The sequence below is a fragment of the Crassostrea angulata genome, chromosome 8, assembly GCF_025612915.1.
Source record: "Crassostrea angulata isolate pt1a10 chromosome 8, ASM2561291v2, whole genome shotgun sequence".
Lineage (NCBI taxonomy): Eukaryota > Metazoa > Mollusca > Bivalvia > Ostreida > Ostreidae > Magallana > Magallana angulata.
In genome coordinates this window covers 47096018-47118618 of record NC_069118.1, presented here as the reverse complement: position 1 = coordinate 47118618, position 22601 = coordinate 47096018, and the positions used below count along the sequence as shown (strand labels likewise).

The window sequence follows — 22601 nt, the reverse complement described above, 5'->3', positions numbered from 1 at the left end:
CTAGCAATCTAAGGGCACTCGGATCGATACCACTGTGCGGAACCAATTTTTTTTTTTTTTTTTCTCCCTTCAAATTTACAGATGTCCCGCAAATGATTTGAACAAAACAAGAGGGCAAATGAATGGTGTAAAGACCTCCTAATTGTTCCATGAACAATTAGTCTACTAGTGCACGACGTGCATGCCCGAATTACCACGCGTTTCGTAACTGTTGACGCGCGCACGTAAAAGTTTGTTATCGCTACTCCTCGGAAGCCGCGACACTTGCAAGTTGCAAACCTTCGCGGATGATGCCGGTCTGAAGAGAAGTCGCAGATGTCCGAAAGGCGAAAGGTTTCGCAGTCTCCGCTTAGAAGTACTGTCGACCGAAATGTTTATTTTTAGCAAAAAATTTGAAAAATGAAAGCGACTGATCGAAGGGACACGAAACCACTTGCGATGGCTTCCAGGACCATTTTGGCTACAGCAAAGGTCAAGGTCAAAGGTCAAGGTCAACTAGGATCGGTACAGTGTCATATTGCTGAAGTGTGTGACCTTCAGGCGCTGGCCTTACCCCTTTAAGTTGACCTTGACCTTTGACCTTGACCTCTGACCTTGACCCCTGGCAATAAAGAACCATTCTACACGAATTCCAAGATTCTACCTTGCACGACTAATCCGTAAACCCCTTTTCTCACTTTTTGGGGTAACGGATGACCTTGACCTTCGACGTAAGACCAATTTGTGCCAAAATGCTCGGTTTAGCATGCGTACTCAGATTTTGGCTCTTTTCATGATCTCGCGTCTTCTTTATTAGGTCTTTACACCACAGTGTAAAGGCCTATTGATATTGTTCTGTTTCTTTTTATTAGGTCTTTACACCACAGTGTAAAGGCCTATTGATATTGTTCTGTTTCTTTTTTAGGTCTTTCCACCTTTCAGGTGAAAGACCTTTTGTTTTCTTTATGTTTTTTATTATTCTTATAATTTTTCTTTTCTATTTTCCTTGGGACAACTTTTTTATTTCAAGAGATATTGAAACAATTTTTTCTTTATGTTATTGGCCATTAAAACTTATGGTACCAAATGACCCTTTGCTTGATCACTCCCAAAACTTACAAAGTTATTGCCCTTGTGTACGAAAAGCTTGTTATCGCTACTCCTCTGAAACCATAAGAGATAGAGACTTGGAACTTTTACCAATGTCTTCAGTACACTTAGAGGGTTCTTCAATCTGCTAATACCGAAAGGATCTGAGCCCCCCTTCTACTAGTTATTGCCCCTGAAAGTATTTGAATTTCCATAAAATCACTTCCAACTTTTTTATTATTTATCATAGAGACTTCGGACCACTTGGGATGGAAGCATCTACCTTGGCCGAACAAAATGACATAAAGTTCAAAGGTCAAGGTCATCTGCAAATCTCTTAATTAATGAGCATTTAGATCTCTTTTGTTTAGGATGGAAGAGAAAAACTTTTTCATGGATGTAGTAGGACATCTTAAGACATTTCAAAATATATCCCCTTGGCTCCTTCTTATTAATAGTTAAAGAGTTATTGCCCCTTTTGTACGAAAACCTTGTTATCGCTACTCCTCTGAAACCATGAGAGATAGAAACTTAAAACTTTTACCAATGTCTTCAGTACACTTAGAGGGGTCTTCAATCTATTCATACCAAAAGGATCTGAGCCCCCCTTCTGGTAGTTATTGCCCCTGAAAGTATTTACATTTCTATAAAATCACTTCCAACTTTTTATTACTTATTATAGAGACTTCGGACCACTTGGGATGGAAGCATCTACCTTGGCCGAACAAAATGACATAGAGGTCAAAGGTCAAGGTCATTTGGAAATCTCTTAATTAATGAGTTTTTGTGTCTATTTTGTTTAGGGTGGTAGAGAAAAACTTTTTTATGGATGTAGTAGGACATCTTATGGCATTTCAAAATATCACCCTTTGACCCTTACCATGTAACAATTATAGAGTTATTACCCCTATTGTACAAAATGCTTGTTATCGCTACCCCTCATTATCCGTTAGAGGTAGAGACTTGAAACTTTTAATAATGTATTCAGTACACTTAGACGCTCGTTCAATCTATCATACCGAAAGGGTCCAAAGTCCCTTTTATAGCAGTTATTGCCCCTGAAAGTTTGAACAATCAATAAAAACATAAATAACTTTTGAATCAATAATCATAGATAAATCGGACCATTTGGTATTGAAGCGTCTACCTTGTCAAATCAAAATGACATAAAGGACAAAGGTCAAGGTCAAGCAATAAAAATTTGCAAACTTAATCGTTTGACTCTTTTTGTGAAGTAACGCAGAGAAATACTGTATTCTATCGAAGCAATCTTATGTCAAAAAAACAACAACAAAGAGGTGGAAAGACCTCTAATTGTTCGAGAACAATTAGTCTACTAGTATTCTTATTATTTTTCTTCCGTAAGCGAAGTGAAATTTTTGTTTCGCGACTTATCGAAACGCTATCATGCACGTCTTACTGCTTTCGGAACATGATGAGGGCATTTGACCCTGCGTCTTTAAAACACCACACGTCTCGTAACTATTGACGCGCGCTCGTAAAAGTTTGTTATCGCTACTCCTCTGAAGCCGCGACACTTGCAAGTTGCAAACCTTCGCGGATGATGTCGGTCAGAAGTGTAGTTGCATCTCGCCGAAAGACAGAAGGTTTCGCAGTCTCCTCTTAGAACGACTGCCTCTCAAATTTTTTAATTCTCATGAAAAAAAAAAAAAAAAATGTAACGACTAAAGGTAGAGCCGCGAAACCACTTGCAATGGCTTCCAGGAACTTTTTGGCTGCACCAAAGGTCAAGGTCAAAGGTCAAGGTCATCTGAAAATCTGTGTATTCATGAGTTTTCGTATCTCTTTTGTTTAGGGTGATATAGAGAAATTTGATCAAGGATGTAGTAGGACGTCTTAAGACATTTCAAAATGTAGCCCTTCAGCTCCCACCTTGCAATAGTTTGCGAGTTATTTCCCCTTTTGTACGAAACGCTTGTTATCGCTACTCCTCTGAAACCATAACAGGTAGAGACTTGTAACTTTTACCAATGTCTTCAGCACACTTTGAAGTTTCTTCATTCTATTGATCCCAAAAGGGTTCAACGTCCCCTTCTGGCAGTAATTCCCCTTTGAATTTCATTGATTTCACTATCAAATACAAAATACCAGCCCCCCCCCCTTTTTATTTTTAGGTTTGACCTTGACCTTTGACCTGACCTTGACCTTTGACCTGACCTTGACCTTTGTCCTTAAGGACTGATGCGATACACGTATATCAAACATATACATTTCAGATTCATTTACATGTGTAATTTGCTCTTTAAACCCCCCCCCCTTTATATTTAGGTTTGACCTTGACCTTTGACCTTGACCTTTGACCTAACCTTGACCTTTGACCTGTTAGAACTAATGAGTAATAAGTGTATGCAACATATATATCAGATTTAGTTATGTGTACAATTTGCCCCCCCCCCCCTTCTTTTCTACAAGAATTGAATTCTTATATGAACATGACCCTCGATATTTGAACTTGAAATTCAATATTCCTTTTTAAAATAAAACCTAAAAAAGTGTTACAACCGTTTGTCAGAATTTTTTGAAAAGGTGAAACACTGTCTGCCATTTGACTCCAGACCGCGTTTTAGACTACGCCTCCAAATAAAAATTCCAGCTCCAGTAAAACTCTGTAGAACTCGGCGAAAATTCATGGGACTGTTCCTCACACCTGAATCTTATTGCCTGCCAAATTTCAAACGAAATGAACCCTATTTAAGAAAGTTATCTACCTCAGCGGCATCGAACCCTCGTCCCGAGAAACGAAATTTCAACGCTTCGATATTTGTATCTAATAAATTCATGCTCAAATTTCACTGAAAATCTTTGTTTACATTTCTATCAGCAACCTGTGACGACTTGAGTTGAAGTGCAACGAAAGATAACTCTTCCTTCCCAGACCCCGATTTTAGATGAATTTAATTTACATTTTCTTTCAGTTTGTTTATTTTCCCGACTTGGCTGAAATACATGACTGGCCTTAATTCAGTTCCGATTTTCCGTACTTGTAATCCACGAATGCATGACAGTTAATCGATTTCTAAGCACGTGCACTTCAAATCACAAGGAGAATTCGCATCAGCTGAGTTCCAACAAATGTTCCCACACCTTCAAATACCCGCTGGCGACCAGAGTTTGGCCTGGCCTGTTGATTTCTTAGTCAACGCTATCCGACCACATTGTTTACAAGCGGCACTGATTTTTATTAATAAACTGATGAACAAATACTGCCCTCCCAACCAATCGCTAGGCCCCTATCTATTCTAAAGGTTCCTCAGCGTTGGGTATCAATTTTAGATGGACAGAAGAACGCTTCATCTCTTCTTTCTATCCTCATCCAAATTGACTACACAACTCAACAAATTTTACCTTCGATCAGATAACAAGCGAAATAGCGCAGTGGAAACGCTCTCGCCTAGAAATCTAAGGGCACTCGGATCGATACCACTGTGTGGAACCAAATTTTTTTTTTTTTTTTTTTTTTCCTTTTCTACAGATGTCCCGCAAATGATTTGAACAAAACAAGAGGGCAAATGAATGGGGTAAAGACCTCCTAATTGTTCCATGAACAATTAGTCTACTAGTTCTTATTTTTTTTCTTCTCTTTTTTTCCAGGGACAGTTTTTTTATTTCAAGAGATATTGAAACAATTTTTTCTTTATGTGATTGGCCATTAAAAGTTATGGTATCAAATGACCCTTTGCTTGATAACTCCCAGAACTTACAAAGTTATTGCCCTTGTGTACGAAAAGCTTGTTATCGCTACTCCTCTGAAACCATTAGAGATAGAGACTTGGAACTTTTACCAATGTCTTCAGTACACTTAGAGGGTTCTTCAATCTACTAACACCGAAAGGATCCGAGACCCCCTTCTAGTAGTTATTGCCCCTGAAAGTATTTGAATTTCCATAAAATCCCTTCCAACTTTTTTATTATTTATCATAGAGACTTCGGACCACTTGGGATGGAAGCGTCTACCTTGGCCGAACAAAATTACATAAAGTTCAAAGGTCAAGGTCATCTGAAAATCTCTTAATTAATGAGCATTTAGATCTCTTTTGTTTAGTGTAGTAAAGAAAAACTTTTTCATGGATGTAATAGGACATCTTAAGACATTTTAAAATATATCCCCTTGGCTCTTTCTTTTAAATAGTTACAGAGTTATTGCCCCTTTTGTACGAAAAGCTTGTTATCGCTACTCCTCTGAAACCATAAGAGATAGAAACTTGTAACTTTTACCAATGTCTTTAGTACACTTAGAGGGTTTTTCAATCTATTCATACCGAAATGATCTGAGCCCCCCTTCTAGTAGTTATTGCCCCTGAAAGTATTTACATTTCTATAAAATCACTTCCAACTTTTTTATTACTTATTATACAGACTTCGGACCACTTGGGATGGAAGCGTCTACCTTGGATGAACCAAATGATATAAAGGTCAAAGGTCAAGGTCATTTGGAAATCTCTTAATTAATGAGTTTTTAGATCTCTAATGTTTAGGATGGTAGAGAAAAACTTTTTCATGGATGTAGTAGGACATCTTAAGACATTTCAAAATATAACCCTTTGACCCTTACCATGTAACAATTATAGAGTTATTGCCCCTATTGTACAAAATGCTTGTTATCGCTACTCCTAATTAACCGTTGGAAATAGATGCTTGAAACTTTTACTAAAGTATTCAGTATATTGAGACGCTTCTTCAGTCTATTCTTACCGACAGGGTCCAAAGTCCCTTTCTAGCAGTTATTGCCCCTGAAAGTTTCGAACATTCAATAAAAAACACAAAAAACTTTTGAATCAATAATCATAGATGCATCGGACCACTTGGTATTGAAGCGTCTACCTTGTCCGATGAAAATGACATAAAGGTCAAAGGTCAAGGTTAAGCAAAAAAAAAATTGCAAACTTAATCTTTTAACACTTTTTTTATGAAGTAACGCAGAAAAAATAATTTATTCTATTGAAGCAATCTTATTTCAAACATAAAAAACAATGAAGTGGAAAGACCTCTAATTGTTCGAGAACAATTAGTCTACTAGTTAACTTTTGTTGTTGTTCTTTTATTTCTTTCTTAACTAATTTCTTATTTACTTATACATTCTGTACTAAAACATTGTTTTGTATAGTATTTAAATGCTTATATGCATTGCAATAATTGGTCCGGTCAATTAGGCAACATTTAAATGAACACATGCTGTACAAAATTTGATTATATACAAAACAAATGTTACATTTTTAGTTATTCCTGTCCAATCAAAAGTGCACGGAATAAAGTTCCTGAATGACCTGGATAACAAAATTATTTTCATTTAAACAAAATAAACGATTGGTTCATAAATATCCATAAACATGTTATTACTCAATATGCTGAAACAATTATTTTTTCGGAAGCATGTCAACATGACAGACGGATTTAAACTTCTAGACGCCTGCAAACATAAACAAATTCAGTGCTCATCCGGCACTGACTTAATTGGTATGTATAATTGTGGTACCTACTTTTCCCGCTAAGTCAGATCAAAACAGTAACGAGTTACATATATCTTGGTCTTTTTTATTTTTATTTTCAAAGGACGCGACAGCGTACAACTTCGGATGGACCTGTCCAATTATGCCATAGAAGGTGTAGATCTTTTTCAAATGGTATATGCCTATTGTTGCTTTACCTGTTTTAATTGTACTTAAAGTAAATCCACCCTCCTGTGACGTCATACATTTTACATAAACCATGAATTCATTAAAATTCTTGCAAGTATAATTGTAATTTCTATGTTATCATAGGTGCACATCAAAAACTCAAATCATTGTTTACTTTGAGATATTTAATAAGCGTTTTTCATCCTTATATTCGACATAATTCAATAATGACAAAGGGAAATAACTCTTTTCTACTTTTCTCTAAGTGATATATCTAAATGCTATAATTTTTCTAATGCAAACAATTTTTTTCTTTTTTTTTAATTAATTTTAGTTTTCTGGCAAAGTAAGCAATAAAATTTAAATAGACAAACAAGTATCCATTCACTTATATTTAATTTTTAAACAAAAAAAGTGTGATTTTCAGATGATAATTTCAGCCTTTGGTTTTAATTACCTGACATTTTAAATAGTATGGATACATATATATTTTATTTATTTTTTGATGAAATTCAAGTCCAATAAGTTTTAAAAAAAGTTAAGTTTTTAACTTTGAACCGGTACGGAGTTACCTTAACTTACTAGTACTAATAGTCTGACGAGGAGAAACTGAAGGAAAAGAAAGGAAAACTGTGTTGTCATCTGTTTTGTTTATGCAATCTAAAGTTAATAAAAAAGCAAATGTTTCAATCTCATTATTTTCTGTTTCAATATTAAGATTGAAGTTAATTTTGTATAAAGTGTATGTGCCAAACACATCATTTTTACTGTACAACTGTAGCAACCCCGTGTCTCTGTTCATGCGTGGGTAGGTTAAGGAAATGTATTGGCAATTTAACGTCTTGGTTTGACTGTAACATTACAAATCGTATGTTTTCATAATCGTAGTCAAGCAGACTAAATACTTAGTTTTTTCTGTTTAAATTGATGTCGATGCAAAAAAAATTCGATACTGTAAATTCCTTATATTACGCGAGTACTTAATTCCGCGATCCTGCTGTTTTGTATCAAATCGCGAGGGATGCTTCTCGCGATTTTACGCGGATATAAATTCCTCGCGTTTAATAAGGAATTTACAGTTATTCATTAAATTTTGATAGTTCATTACTACAACCTTTCTACAGTATCATGTGATACAATGTAATTATAAATAGCCTACGTATATTCCTTAATATGAAATGAGATAGAACTACACTTCACCCCGGTTTCTAAAAATTTTAAACAATAAACAATAAACATTAACACGTGAACGCAAAACATCTCAGTTTTTTCAAAACGTTTACTAGAATTTGCTGTGCTAATCCCTTTTAAAAAGTTATTTCTCCAGTTCTAAAAAATCTTCTTAAATTTATATAATTTGCACGTAAAACGGTGTATAATATCTTTAAAACACATAACACAGGAATCTAGCGGCATTTTTCCAGCTTAGCTTTGATCAAGCTATTGTATAAATTTGTGTTAAATATGAAGTTCAAAATATACTGAGTAATGTTGTGCTGGTCGGATATTTATATCGTAAACAACAATAAAGGAAAGCCTGGCCGAGGAATAACCGAATATTTGATCAAATTAACCTATGTTCTATTTTTCTCAAATCACACCAAAGTACTGTTTATTCGCGTTCTTAGATTTCTTGTATTTTACCAATGCTCTCCAATTAAGTTTTCACGAAATTTTATTTTTAATCGTGACCTCATCTTTGTATAAATTAACATTATCTAAAATGTTATATTTATTTTCGTTTCGCAAAATCACTCTGAAATTTATACTCAAATATGATTGGCTACGGGATACATGAAAGGATAGGAGAGTATATAATTCAACTTACGTATTTATATCGTGTATCGTACAACCTGTAACCTATCTTATCCTTTCCTTCTCAACATTCAAAATGACAGCACTGTATCTCGAGTGCCCCATATGAACACTAATCTACCACTCTTAATTCATGTGCTCCGTCATGATAACGAATTTTCCACTTTAAGCTCGTGTAATCGGACATAGAAACAAATCTTCCATCATTACCTCGTGTGTTTAAATATAGACAATAATATACTAGTCTTACCTCAAGTTCTCGGACATTGACACTAATATACCACTTTGATCGGACATGCACACCAATTTACCAGTCTTTCCTCGTCGATACATCCGACATCGATACTGATCTACCACTATTACCTTGTGTGTGCGGACAAGGACATTAATACACCACTACTACCACGTGTTTTCTAACTTAGACATTGATCAAACACTCTTACTTCGTGAGTTTGAACATGGACACTAATCTACCACTTTTCCTCGTGTGTTTCGACATGGACATTAACATATCACTTTAAAATAGTGTGTTTGGAAATAGGCAATAACCTACCAACCTCACTTTGTTTGTTTGGACATGGGCACTAATTATACCACTCTTATTTCATGTGTTCGGACATGGACACAATTATTAAAATCATTCTTTTAGTTTTGAATAGAATACAATCTGTTTAAGCAGCTTCAGTTTATTTCTCTATCATGCTTTGGTAAAATATAATGACAATGAAATGGTTATGTAAAACATGTTACATGTATCATGTGTTTGTTTATTAACAAACTTTGGAAATCAGTTTCATCTTGTTGTTGCCTTAAAAAAGACAAGGAAATATTTTTTTTCTTCAACTGTACATCTGGAAAATAAAATATTGTTTAACAATGTACAAACAAATGATGTAGAAGCTTTATGGATTTTTCTATATTTTAAACAGCCTTTGGAAAATATTATATATGTAAAAGAAATAAAAATAATACATGTGTAAACGTTTTGTAGTTATTTTGTAGAAAATGGGAAATTTTCGCCCCTGTTTTCTTTCACCTATACGCCCTCGATGTCAGCGGAGAATTTAAGACTGGGAAATTTAAACGAATGATTGTTTACAAAAAGTGTCTTTTTTATTGTTTGTTGGCGAATTCAAGAGTGGGCTAAGCGATTTGCAAGTGCAGAAGAGCAAAAAAAAGCACGAGGCAAAACTAGCCCTGCATACAGTCCATTAATGTGTACGTTCTACTTGGAAAAGACTGAAAAAGTATTAGGCAGGAGATACTTTGATTCTATTCTTCTCTGTTTAATATTAAGAAAAACCGAAGATTTAATGTCTACATAGTATTTGTGCGGGTTTTTCAAAAAGGGCTTTGTTCGTACCGTGTTGTCTAAACGTTGACTTCTGTACCATTTCCTTTTTACTTACTACATCAAATGAACTGGCGTTTCCGATATGTTTGATGCCTCATAAGAACTTAAAGAAGCTTAAATATAATGACGTATTTGCATTTCTCTGAAAACAAAAAGAGAAAATTTAAAAAGATATGATTTTTAATTGTACGCAAATAAAACAAGAATTACATATAAAGGAGATTACAATTAGCGTTACTGATAACGAACAAATATTTATTTGATAAGAATATAAAATATAAGTTTTTTTCACAATTTAAACCTACAATTTTTTAAGCATTTTCGAGTTGCTGGTTGTTATTTGAGGAATAAGGAATTACTGATTTTTAGTATTATGAGGTGATCAGATACGATCAAGGGAGATAAAATCTTATGAACCCTGAAGGGCTTGATGATAGATTTGATCACGCCAGACCTTGTTTGATCACCCCATAATATTCAAAGAATGATTCCTTATTACGTATATTTATATGTTTTTCAGCAATTTCACGATTAGATAATTTTTATGAAATTTATTTGACTTTCATTAAATATAATGAATTATTGATTACTATTTTATAAACATATTTGTATACTACTTACTCTTTAACATTGCCTTTTAAATTTTCTAACAGACATCAAATTAAAGCATCCTGTACCTCAAACCAAGATTTTCTAGGGAGTTCAAAATACAACTATAACTTACAATTTACTACACAATTTGAAAAAAAGGGTTGCACAAACATTTTGTAAACATGCTATCTAGCATTATCCCCGCTCGTATCTCTTTGCATAAACTGTATGCCAATAATTGCTCTCCCCACGGTCAAATAAGATCATTTATCTGTAATCAGTATTGAATTTAGACACTTTTATAAAAATATGTTCAATTTCTTTGTTTCAAATCTATCTGTCATTTCAGGGGTGGAGGGAGGTGTTTAAATTTATAGAAAGTGATATACAAGTGATGTAACAGAGAACATGTGAAAATAAATAAAACATCACATCCTGTTCACGATGGTAACTATTATTTGAACTGTATTTCCGATCTTGTAATCTTATATTCCCGATTTGTCATAGTCATTGCATGCAGACTTCTTTTTTTTTTTTGGACGATATAAGGCACGGGGTTCATAGGTTTGAAATTCGTTTAAACTTGCATCAGTAATATTCAAAGAGAATTCATTTGGTACTTATAGCTAGAGAAACAACACGCAGTATTCAAGAACATTATCGGAAAGTTCACTTGGTCGTACAAGAACCATTTGATTTTCTTCTCTCTGATACAAAATATAGGTAGAACTTTGTAAGAAATGTCTTTAACAAGGCTTCTGTTTTGTTTATTATCGTTATATATGAGGGTGACGTCTGCGACTGTTCACGGTGAGAGGTATATTGGTCCCGTTGTCCGTGTGATGGGGATCATTGGGCAGCAGCAGTGTGTCCGGGAATGTAGACACAGACCCAAACTTTGTCGTGGAGTCAACTACCGGAAACAGGAACTGCTGTGTGAACTCGTGTCAGTCATAAACGAAACGGAACCCAAATCTGACTATGTTAGAATTGAACTCGACCAGGTCAGTTTCTTTTTATTCTTTATTTCGTTTTCTGTCTTTCCTGATTATTTATAATACACATTGTACTTACAGCTTTACTTTTTTGGTGGATGTAATAAACCGGAATAGTAAAAACATTTATTTTTCAGCAATTTACAGTGAACTAAAAAGTTATGTAATAAAAAGTTAAATAGTTAGATAGTTATTTAATTATAAAGCATTGCAATGCTGAACTTATCACCTTTACTGTAAAGAAGTCGAGTAATAAAGTTAACATGTTTTGTATTGAGCAGCGACTTACAATTATATAATCTTTGTTGAGTTCAACTCCTTCATATCATCTGAAATTATTGAGTATCATCAAATCTTCTTAAATCCAACTTGGATATTCTTTTACATAACCTTCGTAATAGAACACTTGAAAAACAGATACAATAGATAATAAAAATATGCTAAATATATCTGTTTATGGTAATTATCACATATAAAATCAAATCATCGTGGCACTCTTGTAGACTGCGAATATCACTGATGAATGCCTGGCATGCTCAATTGATGACCTGTGTGTGACGCTCTCCAGTAATAGAGTCCACTGTATTAGAGGTCAGTTTACAAGTTGGATACCATAGTATTTCAAGAGGCAAACATTATACAGTTGTTGACTGGGGTCGAGGGCAACAGTTGATCTGTCGGACCGGCTCGCAAACAGTTGCCCAAGGCCAAGACACAGTCAACAAATGTTTTGTTATACCCCTTCTAACAAATAACACGTTTTCGCGGAATGTGACGTCACCGGTCAACAGTCTTTTTTAACAGTCGATTTTAACAGTTCCAATCCAACAGTTCTAGTCCAACAGTCAAAATGCTGGACTTTTTTTCGTAAAGATTTATCATAGGATGAATCTCTGCCATTTAGTCAACTGAATGATAACTGAATGGTCTGGAAAGGTGACTGAATGGCACACATATGCCATTCAGTCACATTTCAGATACCTTTCAGTCACCTTTCAATTCACTGAATGGCAGAAATTCATCCTGTGTGTATAGTAACTGTCTTACAGGGGTATATAACAACATACTTTATGACTTCTTCCCAAACATTAATACCAAACCTTCTTTGACATTGTGTCTAATAATTAATAAGTATCTCTAATTGTGTACATAGGTGTTTTTCATGCATACAACTGAGGATAAACTTGTACGGTAAAAGAAATATAAAGCTGTAATCTTTTGTTCGCTTTCAATTACGATTCAGCCGATCGACAGACAAATCTATACATCGGGATAAATCTACTATACCGTATACCAGAGGTTATTTTTGTACAACTAATTTGTTTTAACAACTCATTATTATATTTTTTCTATGAATTACGCGGGTATGTTAAGGAAACTTTCAGCGATCGATGGAGTAAAAATTTCTCTGATCAATATGGCGTCACAATAAGGAGCATGATGTCATATTTTACCCAAGAAACCTGTCAATTTTATCTTTATTTCTTGTCCAAATTTTAAATCCACAGACGTAAAATGTCAACCAGAAACTAGCTATATCTTCGAATTCTCTGTACTACATAAAAAAAATGATCGTTGACTTCACAAGCATGTTTAAAAGAGAAGACCAAGATCAGGAGGCAATTCATAGGAATGCAGTGTAAACTATGCCGAAATAAGATTTATCTAAAACAAATACCCAAAATTAATATGAGTGTCAGTTGGGACATAATCAGTATGATACAGGCATTGATATTTTATTTTATCAGCAAGAGAAAAAAGTTAATCAGGTGGACATTTATATGGCTTGACAGACCTTTCCTCTTTCAGTGTGTGCAGGAAAAAGCCAAACGTGTACGTACTACACTAATCCTACTATACTATACTATACCATACCATACTATTATGAATATAAAGTAGGCAAATATCAGAAGAATATGACCTAAAATACTTGAAAAATGCTGCTAAAATCCTTTGTTTCATTGTTGTTAATGAAAGTAACGTACGTAGTATTTTTGATAAAATTGAAATGGTTGAGAGGGTTCGTGACAAATAAAGATTATTTTTTTTCATTGGATATAAAATAAGATCATATTAAATTATGCAAGCAAATAAACTTTGTGGTAGAGTTACACTTTCTGATTTTCTGTTATGCTAAAATAATGTTCTATTTTTAACTGTCACGTTATACAATTGCGCGACAGCTTCAAAAAGAAATATAATTCCCGAGAGAACACATTCACTTGAATTGTTTTCTTACAAATAAACAATTCTTCAAAAAACTACCATAATATCGAGGATCATTAAACACATAGTTGCATTAACACACCCGCGTAAAACCTAAGATTATTTGAAAAAAAAAATCCTTCGAAATTCACTGAAGGAATGAATCCAATATTTATTTGTTTTATACGATATAAAATGGTTTGTGACAGTTTACGCTTTATAAACCGCGAAGCGTTTATAAAAAAAAGAGTTAACTGTTTCAAACCCTTTTATATCGTATAAAACTAATAAATATTGAATTCATTGCTTATAATTTATTTTTTTTTAAACTCTTCATTGTATATAAAAAGGGTTATTTGACCTTTAAAATGACGTAAAATGTACAAAATTCAAACGTCACGTCAGGCGTTTTGATACGTTCTTGACGTTAGCCTTACTATGCCGTAGGCAACATTCTTTATACGATATAAAATAATTTTTTAGCCAATCAGGAAGCGCGTTACAACCCGAATTAAATTATATACGTGTGCGACACAGCGAATTAAGATAATCGAATTAATTCAAATGTTCGGAACATGTCGATATTAATCAGTTTATCTTTAAGACAAAGTTCAAACATGATTAAAACTTTGGAATGTTCATATTTCACACTGACAATACATAAAAAATTATCTTAATAAGTAAAGATTGTAGGAGATCGAGTTGTGTTAAAAAAGGTTTCAAACATAGCTAAATGTGACTACTTACTTGCGCCTCTTCATGGCACAAGAGGTAGCCACACAATCTCTCCACCCAGACCAATCCTTTATTTTGCCATTACTGTTCTCCACAATAACTTTATTTTTTTAGCTCACATTTTGCTGTTCTTAAAATGTTAAAATGCCAATGTCGACAAAATGAATATGCACCATTTTCTTTTTTAGACAATGACATTCCAAATGACTGCACTTCTCTGCACAACATTAACTGTGGCCTACCTAGTGGACTTTATACAATAAAAATACCATTCCTAAATCACGTGACAGTTTTCTGTGACATGGAGAAAGATGGCGGTGGCTGGACAGTACGACATTAAACTATTATTATTATTATTATCATTATTATTATTTATTTAAGATTTATTTATTCATATATCATTATTATTATTATTATTATTATTATTATTATTATTATTATTATTTTATCCTTAATGCTGAAATGATGAAATTGAAATTTGATCACAACAAATATTGTTTTTTCAAGAGAATATTGTGTGCAGACATATCTATAGGGTATAATAATGGTATCTAAAAAGCCTCAAAATTATTTTTACAACGCTGTATTTATTAAGAAGACACATCGAAGACGTTATTGTTTCCATTATTTTCAAGGTGTTCCAGAGACGACAAGACGGTTCTGAGGATTTTTACAGAACATGGATAGAGTACAAGAACGGATTTGGAAATTTGAGATCAGAGTTTTGGCTCGGTATTATTCTGGCTTTGTTCTAAATTCAGATTAATCAAGAAGATCGTAAATTACATTTCTTTTCAAACTAGTTGATTTTAAAAGACTGGTAAACTTTTAATTTAACGTACAAAATATATTACAAAAACAAAAGTTAACATCATTCATTTTATGTCTAGGTGAAAAAATATGTAGGTTTGTTGCATATTTTTTTGTAATTTTTGTCATTGAAGGAAATATAAGGATAAGCCCCATTTCACTGCTCAGTAGTTTTTGTGGGTTTTTTCCCCTCATTACTGTTATCATTACAGGTAATGACAAACTACACCACCTTCTGAGTCAAGGAACATATGAGATGAGGATGAACATGGAGGACTTTGACAACGAGACGCGTTACGTCAAGTACAGTAGTTTTAACGTAGGAAACGAATCAACCAAGTTCACCTTCACGGTATCAGGGTTCTCCGGGAACGTTGGTGAGAGGTTTTTTTCTATTAGATGCGTCTCAAAAATTTTGTTGACTATGCTGTGTGTTTAAATCAAGTTTAATACTGGAAAAAATTTTATTTCACGGTTAGGAAATTGGATCATGATAATATCCGCCCCTACAACAAAATTCAGTTTTGTCAGCGGCAAAATTATCCGTTATCTTAAACCTAAAATATATATCAAAGTTCCTCCGATGCGTCTTTTTCAGTAACACTCTTTTAACAGTAATTTTTCTATAGACCTATTGGGGAAAAAATTGCCCATCATTTTACAATTGTACATATTTACTTAGAAATAAACCCATTGTTTTACAGCGTTTATACAACTTCAAACAAGATTAAACCTAGCAGTATCAAATAACAATACGAATTGTGTTTATGGGGTTTTTTTTTTCTTTGTTTTGTTTTTGTTTTTTTTTTTTTGTTTTTTTGTTTTTTTTTTTATTTGTAGAAGATTGTTTTTCGACATCCACGAACAATATGAAGTTTACAACATGGGACCAGGACACTGATGTTATTACACATAACTGTGGCATTACATTGAAGTCTGGATGGTGGCACAAGGGTTGTACCTGTGCAAATGTTAACGGCCTCTACTTGGCAGGGAGCAACGATTTGTTCAATGTAGGGGTCACCTATAGGAAATGGCGTAACGCATACTATTCGCTGAAATCGACTGAACTCATGGTTAGGCGAGTAAAATAAACCCCGGTAAAAGCATCTTGGAGTTTGGAATACTGGAATACGTATAACGTGTTATATATAAAATGGCGCCATATATATATATCCTTTGAATACGATAACGATGGGTTGTTCTAATATGTGATGACTTAATAATAGTCCTTCTTGACTTTCATTTCTAACTGCTAGTTCACGTGTCATTCGTTGTAGTTGAAAAAAAAATTCAAAGACAAGAGTAACTGCCAATTGTTTACATGCAGAAAGTAACGATATCTCTGGTATTCTGACTTCAAACAATTCACCGCCATGTGGTCAGGAAAGGAACATACATACTCTATTTTTTTTCTGATAGAGTCTTTGAAATATGCACAAAACAATTATTCTCTTTGTTGATAACTTTAACAAGAATAAAAATATATAACGGTTGGTTTACAAATATCTATAAACATGTTATTATCATATGTGCTTATACATTTATATTTCGGGAACACTGCAGGCACGACCGAGTAATATACTCATCTCGGGAAACCTGCAATCTTGTTTGGTGTGTGTGATTGTGGTACCTACTTTTCCCGCTAAGTCAGCTCAGAACAGTCACGAGTTACATGTATATAACTTCTGGACTGCGTTTTACAAAAGAACTTACGACATAAGACCAAATTAATGAACACTAATTAATCACGAACTAATCAATTTTTTTAATCTAATGCCTGCAAAATATAATAACTGAAATCAAAATAGTGTAAAATAAATGGTTTTATACAAATTTTGTTCTTTAAAAATTATTCCACGAGACTAAAAATATTGATGACTTTGTCGTTAGTTCTTTTTTAAAACGCAGTCCTGATTTCCAGAGGACGCGGCAACGTTTAATCGAGAAGGACCCGTCCAATTAAGCTAAAGCATGATTAAATCTGTTTCAAATGGAATATGTAAACTGTTGCTTGTCATGTTCAAATTGTAACAACAGCTACTTCGATGAAAAAAAAAACTGAGGAAAAAGAAACGAAAACTGTATGTTGTCATTTTTAAAATGCAATCTTATGAAAATAAAATAGTGTATGATTAGATTTTGTTTTTATTTTGTTTTTCTCAGCTACATGTATGTTAAGGGCGTCCATAAAAAATAGCAATATCTAACACAAAAAATATAAACCTTTGAATAATTTTGATACTTTATTCCAAAAATCTGTTACACGAAGCGATATTTTGTTAATATACAGATATAGATAATTTGCTATCGCATGAGCAATTTTTGAGTCTGTTGAGAATCCCCTGTCACGTGATACTGCTAAAAATAAATGAACCAGGATTAATACCCGGTACGAAAAAGCATAGCAAAGGCTTAACATAAACAAACATATTTATTTCTGTTTCTAACTTGAAAACTGGACATTTTAAAATTTAAAATGTGCTGGAAGCTTTGAATATTCAAATAAGAACAATTATTAAATTCAACGTAAAGAGTGTATGAACAAAAATTTGCCACAGTTAACACTTATTTTTTTTTTTAAATGCGTATCGATTTTATACAGGTCCCAGCACGTTTTGATATAATGAGGATATACTGATCACACATGTAAAATTTCAGGATACTTGATTAAGCATATGCCCTTGCTCTACGGCATTAAATCTGACCTATTTCATTTTCGGCGTCATTTGCGTGAAATTCAAACGCAACACTATGCCAGAGTGACGTTAAGTTCTTCTCAAAAAACTATTCGGCCTAAAAAGCTTAAACTTATATGAAGGCATCCTCGGGTAGTGTAAATTGAAGTTTGTTCAAATTGTGGTCCCCGGGGGTAGGGAGGGGCCACAAGAGGGGGGTCGAGTTTTACATAGAAATATATAGAGTAAATCTTTAAAAATCGTCTTCTCGAAACCTATCAGGCCAGAAAAGCTCAAATTAAAGTGGAAGCATCCTCAGGTAGCGTAGATTCACGTTTGTTCAAATCATGGTCTCCGGGGGTAGGGTGGGGCCACAATGGGGGGGATCAAGTTTTACATAGGGATATATAGAGAAAATCTTTTAAAATCTTCTTCTCAAATACTATTAGGCCCGGAAAGCTCAAATTTGAGTGGAAGCATCCTCAGATAGTATAGATTCAAGTTTGTTCAAATCATGGTCCCCGGGGGTAGGGTGGGGCCACAATTGGGGGATAAATTTTTATACAGGAATACATAGAGAAAATCTTTAAAGGCGCCGACTTTAATTCAACTGAACCATTTTTTCCGCTTAATTTTGTCAGTCTCTAGGGTTTAATTTACAAATTTTCCCACCTTTGTTTCCTGCCTTCGTCTTGTTCGCTCGATATCCCATTGTAAGCGACTACTCACTCGTAACAAAAACAAACTAAACACTTTCTTAGGCCGCTATACGCAAAAACTTTCAAGTCTTTTACTCATTGCTTTGAGAAATTGCTATTCTTGTAATGTTTCTCCTTTTCCGGGTATGAAAGATCATGAGTACCTAGTTACAGTAGAATTTAGCGAAGCCAATAAATCTCCGTGTCACACCAATATCGTCACGTGACCCATCAAAGAAGCTGAAATCTGTGAAACGTGAGATCGCCAAGCAGCAATTCATCAATTGAAAGCATTGATTTCGAATAGCATTAAATTATTAAAAACTGACATGGTTTCTGTTGTACCAGCGTGGCAGGAGTGATTGTACGTACAGTTTTAGACTTTTAGACTTCGATTTTAGAGCATAAACAAATATATGGAATCAAGTACCTGCTTACTTACTTGGGCCTTTTCATGTAACTAAATCGAACATTACTCATATCCAACAGTCAATAAATTACTTTCAAGTTCAATTAAACTCCCACCATAAAAAAGGTAAAACATTAAAATGAGTTTCTTTTTATTTTATAACATATACATTATTTTCATTCATCATGATACATGTTTTGTTTATTACAACAATGCCATAACAACAAAAATAATTTCTCATCAACAATCACAGATAATTATAATAGATAACAAAATATTTTTCACGTACATTCTAATAAGTTTCGTGCTTTCATCTTATTTTTAAGCAATAAAACAGTTTAACCCCAATTCGTTTAGATAAAGTACTTCATATAACAAATCATGCTTGCCTTTTGAAGGTCTTCAATTTTTTCTGAAGCAATATACAGTACAATCATTCAAATTCGTGGGTGCCAATTAAGTGGATTAAGTTTCTTTTGCATATTTGCGGGAATGAAAGGACTATATTTGGTATGGTCAAATATCTGCCCCCGATTTTAACTAATTTTTCAATACTATCACATAAAAATCAAATCTTTTTAAATCATAGTGCAGAGGATGCCTATCCCTTTAATCTTGATTTTAGTCACCATTTCTCATTCGCTGTTTATCTATGACGTCACATAAATGACCCAATTTTAAAAAAATTGCAAATAAATGACAATATTGTCATTTCTGCATTTATATTTTGCATTCAAAAGTATAGAGCGCAGGTCTGTCAAGTATGAATTTAACATACGTTTTTATTCATATAGTTATACACATCATACTAAAAAATGGGAACTTGAGCAAGCCTGTGCTCGATGTTTCCTAGTCGAAAAACCATCGGAAAACACCCATATTTTGCTACAAAACATCACTTTGATAAAATAAGACTATCTTCATGACATGATTTCTACATTATGACGTCACTGTTATGAAAACCTTTTACACACTTATTTTCAATTTAATTTCAAATATATTTCATCTTATATTTAAGCTCTTTATAAAACTTTAATTTTGGGCGCAAAAAATGCATTATACCGCACATAGTCCTTTCTAGATTGTGTCGGATTTCAGTAAGAAGCACAACTCTTTCTAAATTTGTTTTTGTCGAAGATGTAAATTAAGGTAAGGCAACCTAAGTCAGAATACTACGAAAATTTAACTACACTCAATTCTAATGACTCCACAGTATTTTCTTCATTTAACTATCAAATTTTGTTTAAAAAATCAATGTAAGCATTTTTAGCATTCAAATATGTTATTAAGTACGAAAACCTGTGTACAAAAAATATATGTATAACGATCACACTGATTCCGTAAATGAAAAATGCAGTGACGTCATACAAATAAGTGTCTATCTTTAAAAACCCAAAATAAAGTTCAATATTGTTTATACGCCAAAAAAGTCATATTCTACGCCAGTATCTCAATCATATCTACATCGTAAAAACCGTATATCCGGGTTTCTTAGAGTGTTAAAATTTGCAAAAATAGGAAAGAGGTGGTACGATTTTAATTTGCTTCAGTCATTTTTTGTGATTAAAAATGTTTCTTATATATAGCAAAGAATACCGGATATAATCGCTGCGTTTTGAATATCTAACGATTTAAAAAATATCGCGAACATTAGTTCAACGCGAAAATAACCGGATATACGAATACCAGCCAAAACAACAACATGTGCTTACTAGCCATAAACCAACTCATTGTAATTTTTTCGATTCCTTTAAATACTCGTGCCCTATTCCAAATGGTGCCTTAATAGTAACATGAAGTAAATCTGATCAATCGTTGTCAAGTATAAAACTAAATTAATCAAAATTGACTGTTCGAAGCTATTTTGCGTTGCACAACATCTAACAATAAGCTTACAATTTATCATCAATTAAACCAAATTTGTATCAAAGATTTAAATTTCTTACAGCCAGTAGAGTTCCACGAAGAAAAACACATTCAAAACATAAAAAGCGATAAATTAGATTCCGAGTTTGATTTAATCATGCACTCTACGATCCCATATAAATACATATGGTCATGATTTGGGGTTTTTTTGCAGGCTTAGAAACGCCGGGGGGGGGGGGGCTTCAATTTTGTAGCACTTTGAATAAAACATTAAAAAGATACGTGTAAACAATATTACAAAATATGCTAACGAGGTATAGTACAGTTCGAGTGCGCATGACTTTGCGCATCTTTTTTTTCCCCCATGCAGCCGTAGTTGCAAAGTTCAAAACTTTCTTTTAATTTGTGTTTCTTTACAAAAAATAACGTTATATGTAACGTTATAAATTAAAAATTTTTGATTTCATGGCTTTGATAGGCTAAAATGCTAAAATGGCGCCAATGTTTCCCGGTGTTTTAACTATGCATTAAAATAACGAAAAAAAGTATTTTTGTTCGAGGCGGTGACGATTTTAAAATAAGGATTGACGGAGCATTAAAAGAAACATATTAGCATTTCAAAATTGTTATTTGGTTAAAAATTATTTTTTAAGTCACTATAGACCACAATATGCTAATTTTCAGATATAAAAGTCATCTTTGATATTATTCAGGACTAAGCCACGAAGTATACGTGTTTTTTTTTTTTTATTTCACCATTTGGTGATATTTTACAATAGTTTCCATTTATTTGAAAGAAAAAGAAATCCTTATGGCAGAAATACAAAACATATGGGGAAAACGTGAAAAATTAGTGCTTTTTCAAAAAATTCACATAAGGTTCCTAAAATAAAAAGTGTTAACTTTCGAGACAACCCCCTAGGAAATCCGAAAGTTAAATAAATAATTTTTTTATCTAACAATATTTGGTACAGTAGTAAAACTATATGGCAGAATTTTTTTATTAAAATATCAAGGGTAGGTTTCGTTAATTCATAAATTCCTAAGATGAGGAAACATCAAAACGTTAACCAGGAAAAAACTTATTACAAAATTCATTTCAATTAATACTGTTCATTACAAAATGTCAAAACATAGCAAACGTGCCAAGGAAACATAGAAAATGTACAAAAAAAAAGACAGAGAAAATGCTAGATTCTACAAGAGGTTGTATATGTGAAAATAATATATTCACAAAAAGAGACACTTACAAGAAGAATTCCTGAGGAGACAGGGGAAATATCTCAAACATCGTCACGGGGAAAACAGTAAACATTTGTACCATTGAGCAAGAAACAGAGATGTAAACTCTGCTTAGGAAATTAATGGAATCCTGGAGGAGCTATTTCTGGGTTAAAACAAGATTTCTCTTAAAGGCACTCCCAAACTACACAATATCATATACAATACTGGCAAGAATACTACATATACACAATGGACTACAAGCTTTACTTCATGCTAAGTTCCGTTTTCAAATGCATATGACTTGTATGTTTATTATGAACCCTGAATCTATTGTCATTTAGTTGTTCTGTTTAACAATTAAAAATTTTATGAAAGTAGCGTTTCAGCTAACTTAAGATAACTGTAAATCAAATAATCCTGTAATACATTGGAAAATTGATTTAAAGCATTACGTTTCGATGGAGTAAAAAATCATTAAATTGATACATTTTTAATAGACTAGCAAAATGCATTGAAT

General features: G+C 33.4%; 1 protein-coding gene across 1 annotated transcript; it reads left to right on the top strand.

Moving 5' to 3' along the window:
* Positions 1 to 11189: 11189 nt before the first annotated feature.
* Positions 11190 to 16303, top strand: LOC128161024 (ficolin-2-like). The gene is made up of 6 exons (XM_052824289.1): positions 11190 to 11468; positions 11963 to 12050; positions 14588 to 14727; positions 15035 to 15131; positions 15422 to 15586; positions 16050 to 16303. Exons 1-6 carry the CDS (start codon positions 11205 to 11207, stop codon positions 16301 to 16303), a joined length of 1008 nt encoding a protein of 335 aa, XP_052680249.1. The 5' UTR covers positions 11190 to 11204.
* Positions 16304 to 22601: the final 6298 nt, after the last annotated feature.

Excerpts from the sequence above, each read along its gene's own strand:
- LOC128161024 (XM_052824289.1), top strand. The coding sequence starts at position 11,205 with ATGTCTTTAACAAGGCTTCTGTTTTGTTTATTATCGTTATATATGAGG. Across the intron at positions 12,051-14,587 it reads TAGAGTCCACTGTATTAGAG|ACAATGACATTCCAAATGAC; the intron begins GTCAGTTTACAA and ends TTTCTTTTTTAG. Across the intron at positions 15,587-16,049 it reads AGGGTTCTCCGGGAACGTTG|AAGATTGTTTTTCGACATCC; the intron begins GTGAGAGGTTTT and ends TTTTATTTGTAG.